The sequence below is a fragment of the Monosiga brevicollis genome, genomic scaffold (assembly GCF_000002865.3).
Source record: "Monosiga brevicollis MX1 MONBRscaffold_19 genomic scaffold, whole genome shotgun sequence".
Classification (NCBI taxonomy): Eukaryota; class Choanoflagellata; order Craspedida; family Salpingoecidae; genus Monosiga; species Monosiga brevicollis.
This window is the reverse complement of record NW_001865056.1, coordinates 111,250-129,763: the sequence shown is the minus strand read 5'-3', so window position 1 is coordinate 129,763 and position 18,514 is coordinate 111,250. Positions and strand designations below refer to the sequence as shown.

Below are 18,514 nucleotides of genomic sequence, written 5' to 3'. Positions count from 1 at the left end.
CATCGCCATCCCCTTGGAAAACAGGGGAGCATGTCAATTCACAAGAACACAAGAGGTTGCGCCGTGCACAGTGCCCATGCTGCAAGTCTATTGCCAAGCAACACTCAAGAAGCCAGGTGCCAGGCCCAGGGGATGATAGGACCTACTCCATCACCACTGAGGTCTCGTTGTTCTGGGTGATGATCTGGGCCAGGCTACCTGATGCCGGACTCGACTCAGTCATCCAACCATGAATCAACCTATGTACATGACAAAAGACAATTGTGTTTGCACATACGCCGGCCGCTTTGTGAGCAGAGCGGATCGAGAGCCCACTCCTGACAAGACGGACACGACCCTGCGGGTGCATGAGTTCGCGACTGACTTGGCCACCGCCTCCAGGGGCGTCCAGGAGCTGGTGTCAGCATTCTTCATAAACTTGCGGTTCATGGGCGTGTCCAACGTGATACTAACACACACACACACCAGGGATGACAAGATGAGTCAACCCAGACGAAACACAACTTCAAAGAAAAGACAGGCTATTGGCCTGAGACCGTTGAAAGAATGTCATGAAAAGCAAAAGAACGAAACGCACGGTAGGATAGCCACGGCACTGGCGCCCTCGGGGAGACCCGAACCAGAAGCAGCCAGCGACTTGACAAGCTGGTGCACGGCAGCCTTGGCCATGCCGTAGCCAATCATGCCTGCGTAGCGGAATCAGCAAAAAGCAGGCGTGAATAAAACCATCAGAGCCCATCAGTATGTTGGCCCACTGCCCTGCCCCCTTGCCTCCCTTCGCTACCTCGATCCAAAAGGATCAAGCTTGAAGGCAACAGGTACGTACCAGGGGTGGCGCCCAGGGCAGGTACGGCACCCGTCAAGCAGATGAGGCCATTGCTGCACAGCACAATGAATCAAGTCGCCCAAAGCTCGGTGTGAGTACATGAATAGACAATTGATGAATAGACAATTGATAACACAGACGGCTAGTTGAATGAGTCTCTTCTGTGTTCGGGCGAGAGGTAACACGTACGGGGCCAGGGAGCGGGTTGCGAGCTGCGAGCAGATGACAGAGGTCCACACGCTCTGCTTGAACATCATGTCCGTGTTGCGGATCAGGTCTAACGTAGAACAATGGCATGGTCAGTAAAGACGCTGTTCAACTTTAGGATCAGAACCGAAGAACAGCGTTCGTCGACTCCAGTCAACTCACCCTCGGACGCGGCATTGCCACCGGCCCAGCCGCCAGCGACGCAAATGACTGCCTAAATAGATATCATCTGAATAAGACCCAAAACATGCCAGGGCAGGCTTCCAAACACATTCACACCCATTTCTTCTGAAGCCGCAGCCTCGCTTCAACCAAACTCGATGCCAGAGGCCAGATCGCACCTGGAGCTTGTCTCCCTTCAGCTGGGCCTCAACATCGCTGAGCACCTGTCAGCAATCAGCCAGCACTGAGTTGGGACCATGATCGCAAGGCCAAAGTGCCCTCTTTGCACGACCTTGCCAACAGCCAACCTTGTCATTCTGCTCCTGGAAGGTTTGCTTCGTGCTAAGGATGACATTGGAGTCGGCCTCCTCGTTGGCCACCAGATCCACGCTGATCGTTTTCTATGTCAAATCAAAGACACGAGAAGGACAATGATGAACCAAGCTTCTGGCCTCGAGCAAAGGCAGCTAGGTGAACAGGCGTAGCAACCTACAAAGCCGCGCTCCTTAAAGTAGGTCACGCAAATGCTGCCGAGGGCGCCCTTGCCGCCGTAGATGCACACTGTCAAATCAGCCCATCGTCAGCTGAAGCCGGGACGCGTGCTTGAAACAAGCTTGAAGCGGTAGCTGTAGCCGTAGCACCACCATAATACGCACGGTTCCACGCAACGCTCAGATGCTGCACCGTACGTACCAATACCCGCTGCCGCTGCTGCCATTGTTCAAGGTTGTTGAAGAAAGGACACTGAAGTCACAAGCTGCGCTCCAAAACCAAAAAAAAACCCCCCCGCCATTGGTCATGAAACAACAGCGAAAAAGGCCCAGTCAACATCAAACGCTTCCCCTTGACCACTCAAAAACAGCGCACTGTGTCGTCACCACGTCCCCTTCTCCCACATGTACCAGCATGGCCGCCATCCCCATCGTTTGCCCCTGCCATTTGCCACTGACCTGAAGGACGAAGAAGAAGAAGAAGAAGGAAGAAGGAAGAAAAAGCAAATGCAGGGGCATGAGATGACAAAGTGTACTCTTTGATATACTTTTGGCCAATTGCTTAACAATTTCATCACCTGGTGTTGAATGATGGTGTGAGCTCGGCTCGGTAGTGTTTGCCCGTGTAACTGGCGACTCGACTGACTGGGTGAGGGGAATGCAACGAGGCGGCATCGAAACATGAATTGGCAACAAGAGCCGGCCCCTTGCTTGAGTTTGTGGTATTGCTTTTTCTAACCCATTCTATTGGTACATATAGGTACTCTTCGTCTTTGTTTTTTTTTTTTTTTTAATGCGGATGTTAAAACTTCATCTTCGTTTTAGGGGGGTAGGGCGTCGCGACCGTGCGTGTGCCCTTGCGCGGTGTTACGCTTTCTTTGAGGCCTCTGCGCCCTCAACCTGCAGCCAGAAAAAATCAGAGGGTCAGGCCCTGGGGGTGTAAAGAAGTCAAGGCGAGCTCAAAGCGAGGTTTTGGTCAGCAACATACAGCGTTGACGCGCTCCACGAGCGAAGTAAGCGTGCGCAGATGGTCCGAACGGATATCCACACCCTCATAGGCAATGAGGTTGAGCACCTACATCAAAACAACGCCATATGCACAAACATGAAGCAAGGTCAACGATGTTTACCAAGGCATAGTCACGCTCGGGTAAACGCCCACCTTTTGCAAAACGTCAAGGCGCAATTTGCCATCGTGGTCGGCATCCAACGCGTCGGCAAGCAACGCCATCTTCTCTTCGCTGGGGCTATTTTTCATGTTCTGTCATGCGCACAAAAATTTCATGAATGAGCTCCTGCTCGGCTACTGCTCCACCGTCGTAAAAGAAAACTGTGTCAAGCGAAAAAAAAAAACACCACGCAGCTTTACTGACGCGCATGGCATACAGCAGCTCCTCGCGGGAAATGATGCCGTCCCGATCCAAATCCAGTTCAGCCAGATTGGCCGAGTCAATCTGGCAGGGCACACGCACGTGTGCAAGCACGAAAAAGTGGGGGCGGCCGGGGGGTAGAGTGAGGCGGGCAACCAGACGAGGAACAAAGCGAAAGGGACGCCAACATGGCTTGAGATGGAGGCCATTGCGGACCTTCTCCATTGAGGCCTCGACATTGCTGAGCATTCGCTCAACGCGGGCCGACAGCGTTTGGGAAACGGGTAGGACGGCCAGCTCGTCTTGGGATTGGCTTTGCAGATCGGCCACGTCCTTGGGAGTAAATGATCACAGGCAAGCAAAGACATAATGTCAAGCGAAATGTTGAAGGTGAGCTGATGTAGAAGGTCAACAGCAACAGAGAGCTGAGGCAATCAAGGAGTCGGCATTGTTAGCCAAGCTCACCTCACGATGCTCCTCAACTTCTTCCTTGAGCTTCAGGAACTCGGTCGAAACGTCCTTGTGGCCAGACATGCGAGATACAACCAGGGCCAGGTCCACACAGTCGGCCAGAGTCAGTGGCTCGGCCTTGCGCTTTTCGCCCTTGGCAGGCTTGGCTGTCTCGCCAGATGCCGCGGGGGTAGGGGTGCTTGTCGCCGACGATGAGGTGGAAGGCACAGCTTGCGAAAGATCCACATCGGAAGGCGCGGAGGCGTCCATGACGGGCGCATCGTCGCGCAGTTCGCGATCTTGGGCAGAGGCCTTGGCCATCTTTGACTGCTCTGCCGTAGATGGGGTGGAGCCAGAAGCAGCCTGTTGGGGTGCCTGTGCAGACTTCTCCTCCTTTTCCTTTTCCTGGCCCTTTTCCTTGTCCTTGTCCTTGTCCTTGGCGGTCGAATCCGTAACTTGCTCAGACTTTTTGCGCTCCTCCTCGCGCTTGCGCTAGGCGGCATTCAACAAAAGAGGTGATCACATGAGAAGAGCCAAAGGCAGGTGCTGGGCAGGCGGCCTTTGGGTGTATGTATGTAAGCAAAGCGTGTGGCTCAAAGGACATCGGGGAAGCAGCAAGACAACAAACCTCATCATTTTCCAGTTGAATCTTGGCTTCCTCGAGAGCAATGATTTGCAGGCGCAGCTTAGCATCAACGTCAAAGCCCTCGGCCTCGAGCACCTCCACCTTGACTTGCTCCAAGAGTGCCTCTGCAGACGTGTGGACAACACAAATGTTGGAAAACGCACCAAAAAAAAAAAAAAAAAAAAAGAGAGAGAGAGAGAGAGAGAGAGAGAGAGAGAGAGAGAGAGCGAGTCAGGGACAAGAATAGACTTTGGTGGCTGCAGGCTTGAAGCCCGGGCGCGAGGCGAGGCGGAGACATAACGTGGCAGAACCCCACAGCACACGAGCCAGCCAGATACGTACGGGGCAGGCCTTCCACAACGGCACGGACGCGCTCAAATTCGGGCACGTTCTCGGGCAAGTAGAGCACACGGCTCATGAGGAGCAAAGTAACAGGAACGTTGTGCTTGATATGGAGATCAAGCCATTGCTGTAACAGAAGTTGTGAAGTATGTGAGCGACCTCTTCGCATCGAGCAAAGATGGGTGCAGGAGGAGAGAGTGGGCCGTCCGAATTGCGTGGCACTTGCTGCTGACCTGAAGGCGATCTCGCAGCGAGGCCTCGCTAATGCCGATGGCACGCATGCCACGTTCACGGCAGGCGGCTTGCAGCTCGAGGATGGACAAGTTCTCAATGCCCTCCCGTGCAATGTCCTGATCGTCGGCCCGGATCTGCTGAAGACGCAAACGCAGACGAAAGCGCAAGATGGTGCTGTTGCCCACACTGTACCCAATCGAACGAGACGCATGAGAAGTGGGAGCGGCTCAGTAAAGGCGATTAAATCCATATAGAGCAAGCGGACCGGCACACGAGGAGACGGGCAGCATGACATACGGCTCGAGGCTGAGCAGCTTGCACATGGCCTTAAGTTGGGGCAGGTCCATGCTATCCAGTGTCATCTCATCGCGAAAGAGGGGAGCAAAGCGCAGAATTTCTTGGGTGCTGACGTAGCCCTTGTCACGGTACTGTCAACGACAAATTGGAATACGGGTCAAATAGAAAACAGCAAGCAAGAAAAACGAATGACATGAGTGACAGTGTGAGGGGGGAAAAAAAGGAATATGGCTCAGGCGGGTCGGCGGTGCATGGGATGAACCTTGGCCAGAAATTGGCCAAACTCCTGATGCAGGGTAGGTTGATCGTCGTCTCCAGCAGCCTTTTTGCGCTTGACTGCCATGTCCTCGGCAGTCTGAGGAAGCCAGAGACAGGTGGTAAGAAAATGATTCCTGAGATTCAAAAGAGTCAACAAGGGGGCAAGGAAAGGAAACCGAAGAGGGAAAACGCCTTGACCCACCTCTTGCAGAAACTTGGCCACGTCCAGGCGAACCTTGAGCTGAGCCTTGAGACGATCCTCCTGTGGGAACGGTGACCAGCCGGGGCAAGCAAACGGCGTAAGCGGACGGCATGCAAAGGAGCCGCCATGACCGGATTGCCCGCAAAGACTTTGAGCGCGAGGAACCTTGGATTTGGCATCTTGAAATTGAGAAGGCAGCATGCCAGGGAAGATGCGGATAAAAAAGGGAAGGGTAAACTCCATGCCCGGCACGATGATGAAAACGCTAAAGGGGAGCAGTCGGAACAGGTCTGACATGGTGCGGACCAGCTATGGAGACAAAAAAAAAAAAAAAAAAAAAAGAACATTGGTGCGATACACGGCACGAGCAGTGTGTGTCATGAGAAAGTAGCCTCGAATATTTCGTGGGCAGCAAGGCAAAACCAAACAGAGGGAGGCCAAAAGGCAACCGCATGCGGGACAGACCTGGCGCCGTTCACGGCGAGTGAGCGGATGACCGCGCACAACCTTGCCCATTAAACGGCCAGCAATCTTCATGTCGGCCCAGAGGAGCTGTGTCGCCAAGGAAGGCCGCACCAAGGACGCCAATCAACATGAGAATGCAACTGAAAGACCAAATGGCAAAAGCACACGAGGACATGCAAGGATGCGAGGTAGTCATCAAACCTGAAAGCCGGCCTTGTAATGTTGAAACTCGTGCTTGGCCTTGCCCCAGCTCTCAATCCAAAACTAGGTCCCAAACGCACGGGGTCGTGGTCAGGGCCAGCGTGTCAATTTGAAGCGCGTGGGAGATTAACTAACCTGCTTGGTATGCAAGCGCTGGTACCAAGGGGCTTGGGCAACCTCTTGTTGCTTACGCAGTGCATCATGAGCCTACAAACGTGGGTCACTGTCAGGCAGGCGCCATTGCATGTTGGGTTGGCTCTGGGTGTTGTCTTCTTTCTTTCTTCTTTCAGTTTTTGTGAAAAGGCAGAAGGGCTGTGGGCAGCGAGAAGCTGGATGCACGGGATGTTGTGGGGCAGGGCCGTACGCGCTTGTCGATAACAAATTGATAGCTGGGATTCTTTTGCTCCTTGAGCTTCTGGGTGAGGAGTTGCTTGAGCGATTGCTCGACCTATGTAGCAGCAATCATGCCTGTCAATCGCGAACGTGGAGGCTGACCTCATGCCAAGAAATGACGGGATGGACCAGCCTTCCTCCTCTACTTTTGTAAGATGGGAAACAAGAGGCCAGACCTTGGACTCTTGGGCGTCAATTTCGACAATGAGCTTTCGCCGCTCATCGTTGCTCAAGGCTTGATAGCGGGCAGCAGCGGTGTGGAGCTGGCGGTAATAGCCAGGCACGAGCTCAGCCTGGTACCTGCTGAGACCTTGAGGGTGCCAGAGATCAGTGGGCACGCGGCCGCTGGACCAACTGGCCAGCTGGCGGGCCGGAGTTTGGGTGGCAGCACAGCAATGGTGCTTCTCGTGTGACTCGCGGTCAATGCTGACGCCGAGCGGCCAGGTATGGCGGCTCGATGATCGCCAGCGCAAGCCGCGATGAACAGCCCGTAATGCCATCCTGTTGGCTAGCACCAGGTTTGGCGTTTATCAGAAAGTGGGGGGAGGGGGGCAGAAGCCCGGGGAATGACTGTGGAGTCCTACGAGCTGGAGGGCGGATGGCGGAGGGCAAGGAGAACGTCAGGCGCAGAGGCAGTGAGTGCTTGCAGAGGCAGTTGAGCCTTGCAAGGCAGCGAGAGGCGCGAGGCGAAGCGCCATTTGGCATGATAAGCACACTGCGGCGTTTTCGGCACAGTGTGTGCTTCCAACAGGGCAGCACATGTGGCAAGTGTGAAAGCAAAAACCCAGGCGTGTACAGCAGACCATGGTCTCAGTACATCAAAAGGGAGGCGGGAGGTATGCACAACACGAGCGCGCGCCCTGCTGGCAACCAAGCATGCCACTGGCAGCTCGTGGCAGTGACCCGCTCACGAGTACCTCCCCCCCCCCCCCACCTTCCCACCAACCACCATGGCAGCGGCACATGTGTCTGTGTGTGGCAACCAACCTAATCACTCCGTCGATCCAACCCCAGCCAGGAGACCAGTAGAATGGCAAAACAAGCGCCGCTCCCGCGCGTCAAGCTAGCCCGCGAGACGGGACGGACGGCCGTGTGTACGAGCCCCTCAAAGGCGACCCCCAAAGCCGCCGACACACACACAGTGAGTGAGAGAGAGAGAGAGAGAATGACAGCTGACACTGAAAAGAGAGAAAATGCAGGGCAGGAGGAGGAACAATAGGGGTAGAGACAGGGCTTGGGGGAGCATGAATTTACAGAGATGGACGCTGGGAGAGGATGGGCGACAGAGGTGGTGATGGCTCGCAGGAGCAAGAGTGTGGAAATAGTAGGAAATGTAAGGGGATCTGAGAGGTGAAAGCTGACCAAGACGCACATGGAGAGGCAAGGACACATCTACGGGCATCAGTTAGAGGGAGCAATGTCATCCTCGTTTTATGCAATAAACAAAGCGTGTCTAATTTTTTTGTGTTTCAAACTCTCTCAAACTCTCTCTAACAAACTCTCTCTCTCTCAAACTCTCTCTAACAAACTCTCTCTCTCTCTCAAACCCTCTCTCTCGCTTTCGCTCTCTCTCAAACTCTCTCTCTCTCAAACTCTCTCTCTCTCAAACTCTCAAACCCTCTCTCTCTCTCAAACTCTCTCTCTCTCTCGCGCGCACGCTGACTTCTTGCAGCTGTGACTGTGGGCCGCCAAGGTTTCGTCGCCAGCGCGCGGGCTGGCTGGTGTTGTTGTCGTAGCTGCGCGCCTTCAAGGTCTCACCCAGGAGCACATACGCGCGCCCGAACGAGCTCTTTCCCCCCGATCAGACCAAACGAGACCAAGCACCCAGACACATCATGGAGCAGCTGCGGTGGACGTGACATGTGTTGCGGTCGGTGTTGCACGACAATGACATCCCCATACAAGAAGGCACACTCGTTTTAGGCGCTTCGTGGGTTCGTCCAAAACATGATGATACGTCAAAGCAACCCCCTTCTTGTAGCGATCGGCCCGACGCAGGTCATGGCAAACTGAGGCTAGCTGGTGGCGCCCTTGGCTGTCGTCGCCATCTTGGGTGGCTGCCATTTGCACGTACAGTTTCTTCGACAGCGCGCCTTGCCGAAATTTTAAATATACATGTAACCGATGTTACACTTGAATATAAAGTGTGTAAGATGTCATACTTGATATGAGCTGCTCAACACACACACACACACACACACACACACACACAGATTGACCTGTCAGTCCTTTTGAAGCACGACGTGTTTGACTGGCAGCGAGGCGCTCTCGACCTGTATGCGGATGTGCCAGGAGAAGATGAAGCAAGGATTTGGTTTGATTGTCTTCTTAGCCTTTCAACGCACTCGGTCACATACCAGTCGGATCACAGAAACACTGAGGCTCAATATGCCCAGCGCAGCGAGGGAGCTTTGGCTGCGCCCCTTGGACATTAGGGGCCGTTTATTTCTTCTTTTTCTTGCTCACTGTCTTGATGACCCATTCCATGCCATCCTAAAAGAGGCAGAGCAGCGTCCGTGTTGAGGAGAGCCGAGTATGCCTGTACAAAGTCAAACGCGCCTGTGCACACGAATGAATGGCAAATGAAGTTGCCCCCATCCTATCGAACGAACCCTAACACCTTCGCCGGTGACGGCTGAGCATGGCTGGATCTGCCACGCGCGCCCACGGATAGTATGCAGATTCAGCCCCGTGGCAATGTCCGAGGCCATGGCTGCCGTCTCCAAATCTTGCTTGTTTGCATAAACCAGGACCGCTACACCTTTGAGCTTGGCCTCCGCCAGCAGCTCTGCCAGTTCCTACTCTTATACGCGCAATATCACACACACACGCACACAGGGATGTTTCGTGTCTTGAGTCAAGAGTCAATTTGGACGATGGGTCCGACGATGCAGCAACAAGACAAGCACTGACCTCGCCCGTCTCTTCAAACCGCTTTTGGTCAGCCGAGTCAATGACATAGACCTAGCAAAATGGCCGCGGACATGAGAGGCTTATGCATGATGACCCACCCCGTCGTTTCACAGTCCAGCGATCGGTCCAACAAACCAAAGCGTCGGTGCCATCAAAGTAGTTGCGCCAGTAGGGGCGAATCCCACGCTGGCCTCCAATGTCCCACACGTTGAGCATGACGCCCGACGACATCACCGACTTGACGTTGAAGCCCTAAGCAACGTACGGCGCCGTGCAAAAAAACCGTGAGCGTCGTCAAAAACAATGCAGGCTCACCGCCGCTGGTGACATGGGGCGCAGAGGGTGCACCACAGACTTGAGTGGGTGTAACGTGCGTAATGTCCTCATCTGCCAGGCTTGTCAAAATCGTGGTCTTGCCTGCATCTCCACGCAAGCCAGTAGGCGATCGCGGCAGAACCGAAGCTGACATGAGTACAAGTCGCGGCCGTCAATCGAAGAATGGGATATGTGGCAAGACTAGGCATAGTCCTGCCTTCACACACCAGCGTTGTCGAGACCAAGCAAAAGAATTTGCAGGTCCCTCTTCTCCGACATCTCTCGTAAACGCGAGAGTAACCCCTACGCCCAACCAGCAGACAACCCAACTCGTCAATGGCCAGCTTTCAAGTGTGACGGTGGCGTTGAACAACCGGATAGCAACGGCCCGCACCATGTCAACGGTGCGCGTCAAGCAAGGCGCCCAAATCCTGTATCTCGGCAGATCGCGCGAGCTCGTCGTGGTCACGGGAGGCCTCCCTGCGCATCCGGGGTCAACGACAAAAGTCCGGTGAGCTACCAAGGCGATCCATCCAAAACTTTCTGGTTATTCACAATCGCACACTCAACCCGCACACACACACATCCCCTTGAAATCTCAGATCGTGCCCTTTCAGGCGGACGCTGCCCTCGATTCTCCACACCACCGCCGTCATCTCAAGACGCGTGACACACTTGAATTGAAAAAAAAAACGCCAAAAAAAAAAACGTTGCCAAGCTCTGCAAGCAAACGAGTGTGCGAAATACACACTATACGGCTTGAGCCTAGATGCGCTTTACATGTTCATATGAACATGGCCACTCAGGAGCAGCGAGCGCGACGCATGGCCTGGGAACATGGTTGTCGTTTTTGGATGACCCTGAGCTGAGTGATTCTCGTCCTCGTCTGTTTAGCACAACCTATCCAACTGGAGAAGCTCTCGACACAAGCGATGATTTGATTCGTTTGTTTTCATTTTTGTTGGTTCTTTAGCCTTCCGACGCACCCGGTCACATTCCAGTCGGATCACAGAAACATCGGCAAACGCACAGAGGACACCACTAACATGGACGAACCAGGCGCAGCCAAAGCAAGCCCTCTCGGACATTAGGGGCCGTTTATTTCTTCTTCTTCTTGCTCACTGTCTTGATGACCCACTCCATGCCATCCTATAAGGGGCAGTGCTGAGGAGAGCCGAGTATGCCTGGACAAAGCCAAACACGAATGGATGGCAAATGGAGTTGCTCCTATCCTATCGAACGAACCTTGACGCCTTCGCCGGTGACGGCCGAGCATGGCTGGATCTGCCATGCACGCTCACGGATAGTATGCAGGTTCAGACCCGTGGCAATGTCCGAGGCCTTGGCCGCCGTGTGCAAATCTTGCTTGTTTGCATAGATCAGGACTGCCACACCTTTGAGCTTGGCCTCCTCCAGCAGCTCTGCCAGCTCCTACCCGAGCAAACACACGCACATGCACACGCCCGCGCACACGCACACGCACACGGGGATGTTTCATGTCGTGAGTCAAGGCAGACCGCAGGGCCAATTTTGACGAGGAGCCCGACGATGCAGCAGCACGCCAAGCACTGACCTCGCCCGTCTCCTCAAACCGCTTTTGGTCGGCCGAGTCAATGACATAGATCTAGCAAAATGGTCGCGGGCGTGAGAGGCCTTTGCATGATGACACACCCCGACCGCGTCACCGCACCCCTGAATCAAAGAGAGCGTTCCTGTCTTGTCTCAACCTCTTCAGTTACGAACCAAGACGTCAGTGTCATCAAAGTAGTTGCGCCAGTAGGGGCGAATCTTGCGCTGGCCCCCAATGTCCCACACGTTGAGCTTGAAGCCTGACGAGGTCACCGACTTGATGTTAAAGCCCTAAGCAAAAGTCACGCACAAAAGGTGAGCGTCGCCGGAAAGGGTGGTAAGCTCACCGCCGCTGGTGACATGGGGCGCAGAGGGTGCACCACAGACATGAGTGGGTGTAATGTGCGTAATGTCCTCATCTGCCAAGCTTTTCAAAATCGTGGTCTTGCCTGCAGCACCACGAAAGCCAGTGGGCGAGCGCATGAGCTCAGGTCGCTTTCACACGAGGAATGTAGGATGCGGCGTGGCGAAACCTTGTGCACCTTTCACGCACCAGCGTTGTCGAGACCTAGCAAAAGAATACGCAAGTCCTTCTTCTCGCCTTTCATCCCCCGGAACAGCGAGAGCAGGCCCTACAACCAACCAGCCGATGGTCAGCTTTGAGACATCTGCGTTTCGAATAACAGCATGGGCAGCGCCGCCCGTACCATGTCGCCGGTGCGTGTCGAGCGAAGAGCTCAAGTCCTGTGTCCAATCAACTCTCGCAAGGGCTTTCAGCCAACGCTGTTTGCGAATCGTCGGACCGAAAAGGCCTGTTTGCATTTGGGTCAACAGCAAGTTCCTGGTGAGCCAAAGCTGTTTCATTAAAACGCGCCATCTTGCAGATCCACCGGGACCCTCTTCCATCATGGTTCATCGGTGATCCGCACCCACACTCCACACACACACACACACACACACACACACACACACACACACACACTGCACACACAATGATCCACTTTCAATCCCAGCCCGTGCCCTTTTGGTCCAAAGGAGGCTAACCCTCGACCCGCCACCGCCCATCTCAAACCCCCTCCCCTCCACAGAACCGAGCGCACACACTTGAAATTTTTAAAAAAAAAAGAGAGAGAGAGAGAGAGAGAGAGAGACGTCGTCAAGCTCAAAAGAGGCGTAGTGTAACAATGTTCACATTATGATGGAATAAAATCAAAGTGTGTGCTTTGTTCTATGTGTTTGATATACGACAGCAGTGAACGGGTTAAGACCTTGTACCCGCCCTCTCAACACCACACACACACACACACTTTCTTGTTGGAAGTGCCGCGCGCCTGTGTGTGGCCTCGCTCCCGTGCGCAAGCGTGCGCGTCTACTGCCTCTGCTGCCTCTGCTGCCTCTGCTGCCTCTGCTGCTTTCCTTTCCCTTGCTTGGCTTTGGGCCTTTGCTAGCGCTTTGCATTGGTTCCACGGCCCTGTGCTGGTTTTGATCAGACACCCGCTCCCTCGAGCGGCCAAGGACGGTTGAGTCGGCGGCGACCATTGAGGATGTCGTTGGAGTACCTCGAAAACTTTTTGGATTTGGCCGAGGACGCGGCGCTGGACCTGCAGCGGGCTCTCACCCACCTCCACCAATATGAACATGACATTGACGGTACGCACTGCTGCGCCCCCTCGGCTTGAGATCCGGTGGGCGCGTGCTCATTCGCCTCGACGCTGTCCGTGCGCTCGATTTGATTGGGAGTCCAGACTTTTTAAAGCGGGCGCTTGAAGCCGCCAAGCTGGCCAAAGACAAGCCTCAAAATGCCACAAAACATGTCGCAAACTGCCTGGTGCGTCGGCCGGCTTTGTCTGCTAGCCTGACCCTAGGGCTTGTCGTTTGACCGTGCGTCAACCTTACAACCTGACTGGGTCCGGCTCGCAGGAACACTTACATAACATGAAGCATCTGGAAACGGTGCGCGCGGCTCTGGCCGAGGACTGCAAAACGCTGGTGACTGACCGTATGGCCATCATCGATGGCCTGCAACGGGACTACCACAGCGGCGCCTACCTGGCCAAGGAGGGTCTCAAGAACCCGCCTCAAAGCAACAAGGATGCAAAGCGCCGTACGTGCCTTGTCTGGCCACACCCTTCACCGCTTGGGTGCTGCCGTCGTTGATGGTGTAACGATCCGACGCCATCCGAGCCGCGCCTTTGTGCTACTCTGGCCACTGCTGCTGCCGTTGTGTTGTTGTCGCCTCTTGTTGCTTACACGGCATGGCTCCTGTCCTTAGCTTCCACTGCGTCATCCTCATCGCGGCGCAAGCGCGCGCATCGCGCCGAGCCCCAGCAAACTCAAGACGAGGATGAAGAAGAGGCGGGCACCGACACCACCAGTGGTGGTGCGCGTCAGAGCAAGTCCCGTGATAACTCAAAGCGCGGGAAAAGTCGTCAAGCAGCTCGTCGGGCTCAGGAGAACCTTTCGGTTGACAACGACGATATCGACGCCGTCATTTACCAAGAGGAACAGACTGACACCAAAAAGCGCGGCGCGCAGGACGCCGAGGAAGAGGAAGGTGATAAGTACTGCATTGAAGGTTGCACGGGCACCGGCGAAATGGTTGGGTGTGACAACCCGGATTGCCCCGGGCAATGGTTTCACTACACCTGCGTCGGCCTCACGGGGCCCCCAGATACCAAGAAATGGTATGTCTCTCAAATTCCGAGCTCCAAGCCAAAAGGCCAGAAGGACGGAGATTAGGGCTCTCGCAAGTGTCGATATCTTGCTCCTTCAACTCTTGACCAAACCCTTGATTGTTTGGCCCCTAGGTTTTGTCCCACGTGCAAGCCCATGGTTGCACAGTCTCGCCGCCGCTGAGCGGCCGGGCGGGCCTATGCCTTTGGCCGAGATCGGCCAATCATCTGGTCTTGCATGTCTTCCGACAGTGTCGCTTGCGTCCCATCCCTTGCCTTGACCCCGTGCTTGGCCGAGCCATACGCCCTCGGGGTCTCCACGCGCCTGGTTTGGTGTCACCTTGTTGTTGTTTCACCCTTGCTGTTGTTTTTGGTTGTTGCCCTTGTGCATTGTGTCGCACACCTCTGTCATGAGCCAGTATGTATCGGCGGCACACCTGTTGGGCCAACGTCTGGTCTGCGTTGTCTGTAGTTTAAAGCTTTTTCTTGATTTCTGGGATTTGTTGTTTGTGTTGCCACTTGCTGTTGCCCGCGTTGGCCCCGTATGCCTGTGTCGGACGGGGCGGCGTGGTCATTGTTTCATTGGCACGTGGTTGACAATCAAGATGCACAGATGCTGTTGGAACACGCCCGGTAAAATGCTGGCAGAGACTGCAAATCCGTTTTATGAATTATTTTTTTTTCTGTTGAGAGTCGTGTAGCTTTATTCTTCTTTCTCTTCTCCGGCCGCAATGCGGGGAGAAGGTGCAAGGGGAGAAGATGAGACCGGGATAAACACGCTGTCCGATCGACAGGGAAAGTACATGCACCATCGCCATCAGCGAGGAAGGTTTGGGACAGAAGGATTTACGAAACAAGGGGGTAGAGGGCCGCCCCCGGCGTTGGCCGTGCTCAGATGGCACTGATGTACAGAACTACACGAATGCAAGGTTGAAATGAAAAATGCCATGAGTCATGCCATCAACAGTGGGCACAAAGACCAGGCATCAGAGCAAAACCCACCGTTGTTGCCACGAATAAAGGCATCACCATAACGATTCCGCAGCTGATAAAGAGTTGAAACAAGCAGAGAAGGAGGGAAGACAAGGGCAAGAAGGAGGTGAGCAGACCTTGCCTTGTGGTCACCGGCACAACGCACAAGGGGTTGCCCGCGCAAGCGTAAATGTGGGGGGGGGGGCACGCAGGAAGCAAGGGTATGAACCTGGCCGTTGACGTATTCTTCCGTCTCTTCGAGCGCGATGTTCATGAAGCCATCGAGGCAGGCCAGCTTGCCTGGAAGGTCGAGAAGCGATAAAGCAGACCCGGTGAGTCGACACGGGTCGGGAGACAACTTCTCTGGACTTTTCAGAACAAAGCCAAGGGTAGAAGCAAACACATCTTGGCATGTTGTGCAGTGGTAATACCAACCTTTGTAGTCGATGCCAGTGTGAAGGCGAACCAACACGGGCTGGCCCACGATGTGCTTCAGAAACTCGGCGGGCGTGCTCGACATGGTGAATGATGGAAAAGACGTGCTCTGCATGAGAGGCAAAGAACCAAGAGATTTAACATTGTGAGCATCACAAACCAACATCATGTCCTCTCGTTGGACTCTGATATCCTTGATCAAGCCGCTCACGCTGCCCCAAGCTGCTTGCCAGTACCAGCTGGGGAGGGGGGGGGAGCGGGGAGCGAGTGGCACACAAGGCGACCGCCACCTTCGCGCCACTCACACAAAAAAAAAAAAAAAAGAGAGAGTGAACTCGGTTAGAAACACTGTGACAATTATCACACTTGATAATTTTTAATCAACGAAGGAAGTGAGCATAACCATTGGTTTTCGAGAAAGCGAAGGCAGTGAGATGAGGCCAGGGGTACACGTGTCCTGACACGTCCTGCGTCATTGCTCATAAATAACGGGCTACTGCGTCATAGGAATATCATCTGCGTTAACTTGATTTACTACATCAATAACCCTACATTTTGCTACATTAACACTTAGCACATCTACAACTTCTCTTGTTTAATTACTTATACGAGCTTCATAAACTTCACTTTTTTTCTTCTAAATGTGATTTTAATGCCGCAGATACTTGTTTAAGAACTACATCAACTCCTTGCCCAGCCATTGTCCCATCGATGGGCGAAAGGGCAGCCGCAAACCGGGCTCAGCATCGCCCTCCGATGAAACGGCATCGGCAGGAGGTGGATACGGTTCCCTTGAAGAATGGAAATGGTGCTAGGAACACCCAACGCCACCCTCAAGTCACGGCTTTGCGGCCTTGAATGGCTGCAGCGGCATACCAAGAAGCTAGCTTCAGCTCCCTTCCTATGGCACGGTGGGGACCGTTCAGTTGCCTCCCGCCCGGTCATAGATAGCACCATGCTTGCTTGATACCGCGGGCAGCAGGCGTCATCTCATCCTCTGCTGCAAGCACCACGCTACCAAAGACGCCCAAGCCCTCCGAGTGGCGCTCCCGCCTCTCCACACCACACCTACGGCTCCACCACCCCCACTCTGCAGCGAAATTGGCGTGCAATGCTCGAAATCACAGAGAGAGAGAGAGGGGGGGGGAGGCTGCAAACCCGACGCGGTGGCGGGACGCAAAACAACCCTTCCCCCGCCCACACACACACACACACACACACACACACACACACACACACCCCTAAGCACCTCAAGCACCAAAGTAGTAGCATCAACGATGGAAGCAAGCCCCGCAGGCAGCAGCAGCAGCAGGAGCAGACTCGACCGACACCTGCACGAACACAAGTTGTGCGTTGGAGAGAGACGAAGTGACAGAGACAGAGACAGAAGCAAACATCTAGAGAGAGATAGAAAAACGAAAGCGTGACATTGGCAGAGAGTGTACCATCGAGAGATACACCCACATAGCTTTAACAAACCAATATCCAGAGAATACGACAAAGCGAGTAACCCAATCAGAGAGAGAGCATCAAGACAAGTCACACACAGAGATTGAACAAAACGCGAATCAACTTCCTGCTGCTGCTGCATTTGTTTCTGACCGCTGGTGCTCGCTGGTTCCCCCTCCCGGCCCTCTCGCTTGGTGAACCCTCCTGCTCTGAGCGCGCTTCGCTTGCTGTGAGCGGTCTCTCAGCAGCCTGTTGCTTCCATCTTCTGGATCTTTGTTCTCTCCGCTCTGGGGGTTTGGCCCTGACCATTGGACCATTGTGCGTGCACACGTGGACTGGTTCAAGACGACGGCAACCGCTACCGCGTGAAGGAGGAGGGACCGTCGGTCGGTGGAGCGGCACTATGGACAACGCGCAGCAAAACGAGGCTGATCATGACTACGAGTCACTGCCAGACCATGCCTCCGCCGGCACTCATATGCTGGCGGGCGGCGCTGCCGGCATGCTCGAACACACAGTCATGTTCCCCTTTGACGTGATCAAGGTCCGTTTGGTCCCGGCTTGGAGCGAGACGCTAGCACTGCACGGCTTGGTAAGCTCAACCCCGTTCCCCTCCATCCTCAGACCCGGCTGCAGACTTCAAACCAGTACAGTGGCATGATCAATTGTGCCCAATCCATGCTCCGCCACGAGGGCCCAAGCTCCTTTTTCAACGGTACGCCCCTTGCCATCCGACCGACCACCACGCAGCCAGGATCCGCCCCTCCATACCTGCTGACGTGCCTCCTGCTTTTCCCCTCCTCACGCTTCCCTCCTGCCGTTCGTTTGTGATCAATTCAGGCATCCGTGCTGTCCTCCTCGGGGCCGGTCCTGCCCATGCTCTTTACTTTTCCGCCTACGAACAGGGCAAGGTCGCCTTCAACGCCCACGACCATCACATTTCCGGCAACGGTCTGTTTGGCCGTGGTGGTCTCAGCCCCAACTCAGTCACAGGACCAACCGTTTGCTGTGTCCTCTGGCTCACGCATGCCTTGGCCCCGTGCTTTGCCTCTCACCTCCCCCACTTCAGTCGGAGCGGCAGTCTGTGCCACTGTGGCTCATGATAGCTTTATGAACCCCATCGAGGGTATGAACTGCCCTGTTCCTCCCGCGCTCCTCATCCGCCGCCCAGCGCTTGTTCTGGGCCGACCTGGTCGTTTTTGATCCTTCAACTCAAATCCCACCCCCCCCCCCACCTGCCTACCATCAGTCATCAAACAGCGCATGCAGGTTCATAACAGCCCCTATCGCAGCGTCGTGGACTGCGTCATGCGCGTGGCCCAACGCGAAGGCGTGGGCGCGTTTTATCGGTGCGTGCACCCATCCACTCTGCCCGCTGTGCCCGTGGCCAAGAGTCCTGCACCTCTTTCGTGCATCCGGTGCACCCACTGTGCTACTTGACTTCTAACCCCCCTTTTGCACTCCTCCCCCTTGCCATCATTCATCTGAACAGCTCCTTCAGCACCTCGTTGATCATGAACATTCCGTTCCACAGTGCCTACATTGTCCTCTACGACAACACCCAACGCCTCGTCAATCCGAGTGGCGAATACAGCCCCTCTGCTCACGTGCGTTGTGCCATTTATGCCTCGCCACCATCATCGCCTCGATCACCCCCCCCCCCCCC

At 54.7% G+C, this 18,514-nt stretch overlaps 5 protein-coding genes across 5 annotated transcripts in view; 2 read left to right on the top strand and 3 right to left on the bottom strand.

Moving 5' to 3' along the window:
• MONBRDRAFT_33385 (uncharacterized protein) lies at positions 1-7,769 on the bottom strand (the record flags this gene model as incomplete). Its single annotated transcript, XM_001747770.1, has 29 exons — positions 1-239; positions 365-448; positions 578-686; positions 827-879; positions 1,016-1,103; positions 1,196-1,247; positions 1,375-1,419; positions 1,504-1,596; positions 1,689-1,756; positions 2,235-2,331; positions 2,675-2,761; positions 2,849-2,947; positions 3,060-3,140; positions 3,273-3,389; positions 3,522-3,998; positions 4,135-4,254; positions 4,296-4,388; positions 4,502-4,600; positions 4,707-4,893; positions 5,005-5,135; positions 5,267-5,359; positions 5,465-5,524; positions 5,630-5,773; positions 5,930-6,016; positions 6,131-6,193; positions 6,266-6,337; positions 6,495-6,578; positions 6,700-6,833; positions 7,640-7,769. The coding sequence occupies 29 exons, from the start codon at positions 7,767-7,769 to the stop codon at positions 143-145; spliced, it is 3,144 nt and encodes a 1,047-aa protein (XP_001747822.1). The 3' UTR covers positions 1-142.
• A 1,196-nt stretch (positions 7,770-8,965) lies between these two features.
• On the bottom strand, positions 8,966-10,030 carry MONBRDRAFT_27379 (uncharacterized protein; the record flags this gene model as incomplete). The annotated part of the gene is made up of 6 exons (XM_001747769.1): positions 8,966-9,016; positions 9,136-9,321; positions 9,437-9,487; positions 9,572-9,688; positions 9,792-9,898; positions 9,979-10,030. The coding sequence occupies 6 exons, from the start codon at positions 10,028-10,030 to the stop codon at positions 8,966-8,968; spliced, it is 564 nt and encodes a 187-aa protein (XP_001747821.1).
• Positions 10,031-10,849: 819 nt separating this feature from the next.
• MONBRDRAFT_27378 (uncharacterized protein) lies at positions 10,850-12,030 on the bottom strand (the record flags this gene model as incomplete). Its single annotated transcript, XM_001747768.1, has 7 exons — positions 10,850-10,900; positions 10,997-11,182; positions 11,325-11,375; positions 11,495-11,611; positions 11,708-11,769; positions 11,874-11,952; positions 12,028-12,030. 7 exons carry the CDS (start codon positions 12,028-12,030, stop codon positions 10,850-10,852), a joined length of 549 nt encoding a protein of 182 aa, XP_001747820.1.
• Positions 12,031-13,255: 1,225 nt separating this feature from the next.
• On the top strand, positions 13,256-14,059 carry MONBRDRAFT_27377 (uncharacterized protein; the record flags this gene model as incomplete). The annotated part of the gene is made up of 2 exons (XM_001747875.1): positions 13,256-13,424; positions 13,593-14,059. The coding sequence occupies 2 exons, from the start codon at positions 13,256-13,258 to the stop codon at positions 14,057-14,059; spliced, it is 636 nt and encodes a 211-aa protein (XP_001747927.1).
• A 2,957-nt stretch (positions 14,060-17,016) lies between these two features.
• MONBRDRAFT_37999 (uncharacterized protein) overlaps positions 17,017-18,514 on the top strand; it is a 2,656-nt gene continuing 1,158 nt past the window's right edge. The window contains exons 1-6 of the mRNA XM_001747874.1: positions 17,017-17,392; positions 17,473-17,563; positions 17,689-17,799; positions 17,918-17,974; positions 18,098-18,197; positions 18,341-18,455. Coding sequence (XP_001747926.1) covers positions 17,252-17,392; positions 17,473-17,563; positions 17,689-17,799; positions 17,918-17,974; positions 18,098-18,197; positions 18,341-18,455 — 615 coding nt within the window. The 5' untranslated portion in view covers positions 17,017-17,251. The remainder of the gene's footprint in view (positions 17,393-17,472; positions 17,564-17,688; positions 17,800-17,917; positions 17,975-18,097; positions 18,198-18,340; positions 18,456-18,514) is intronic.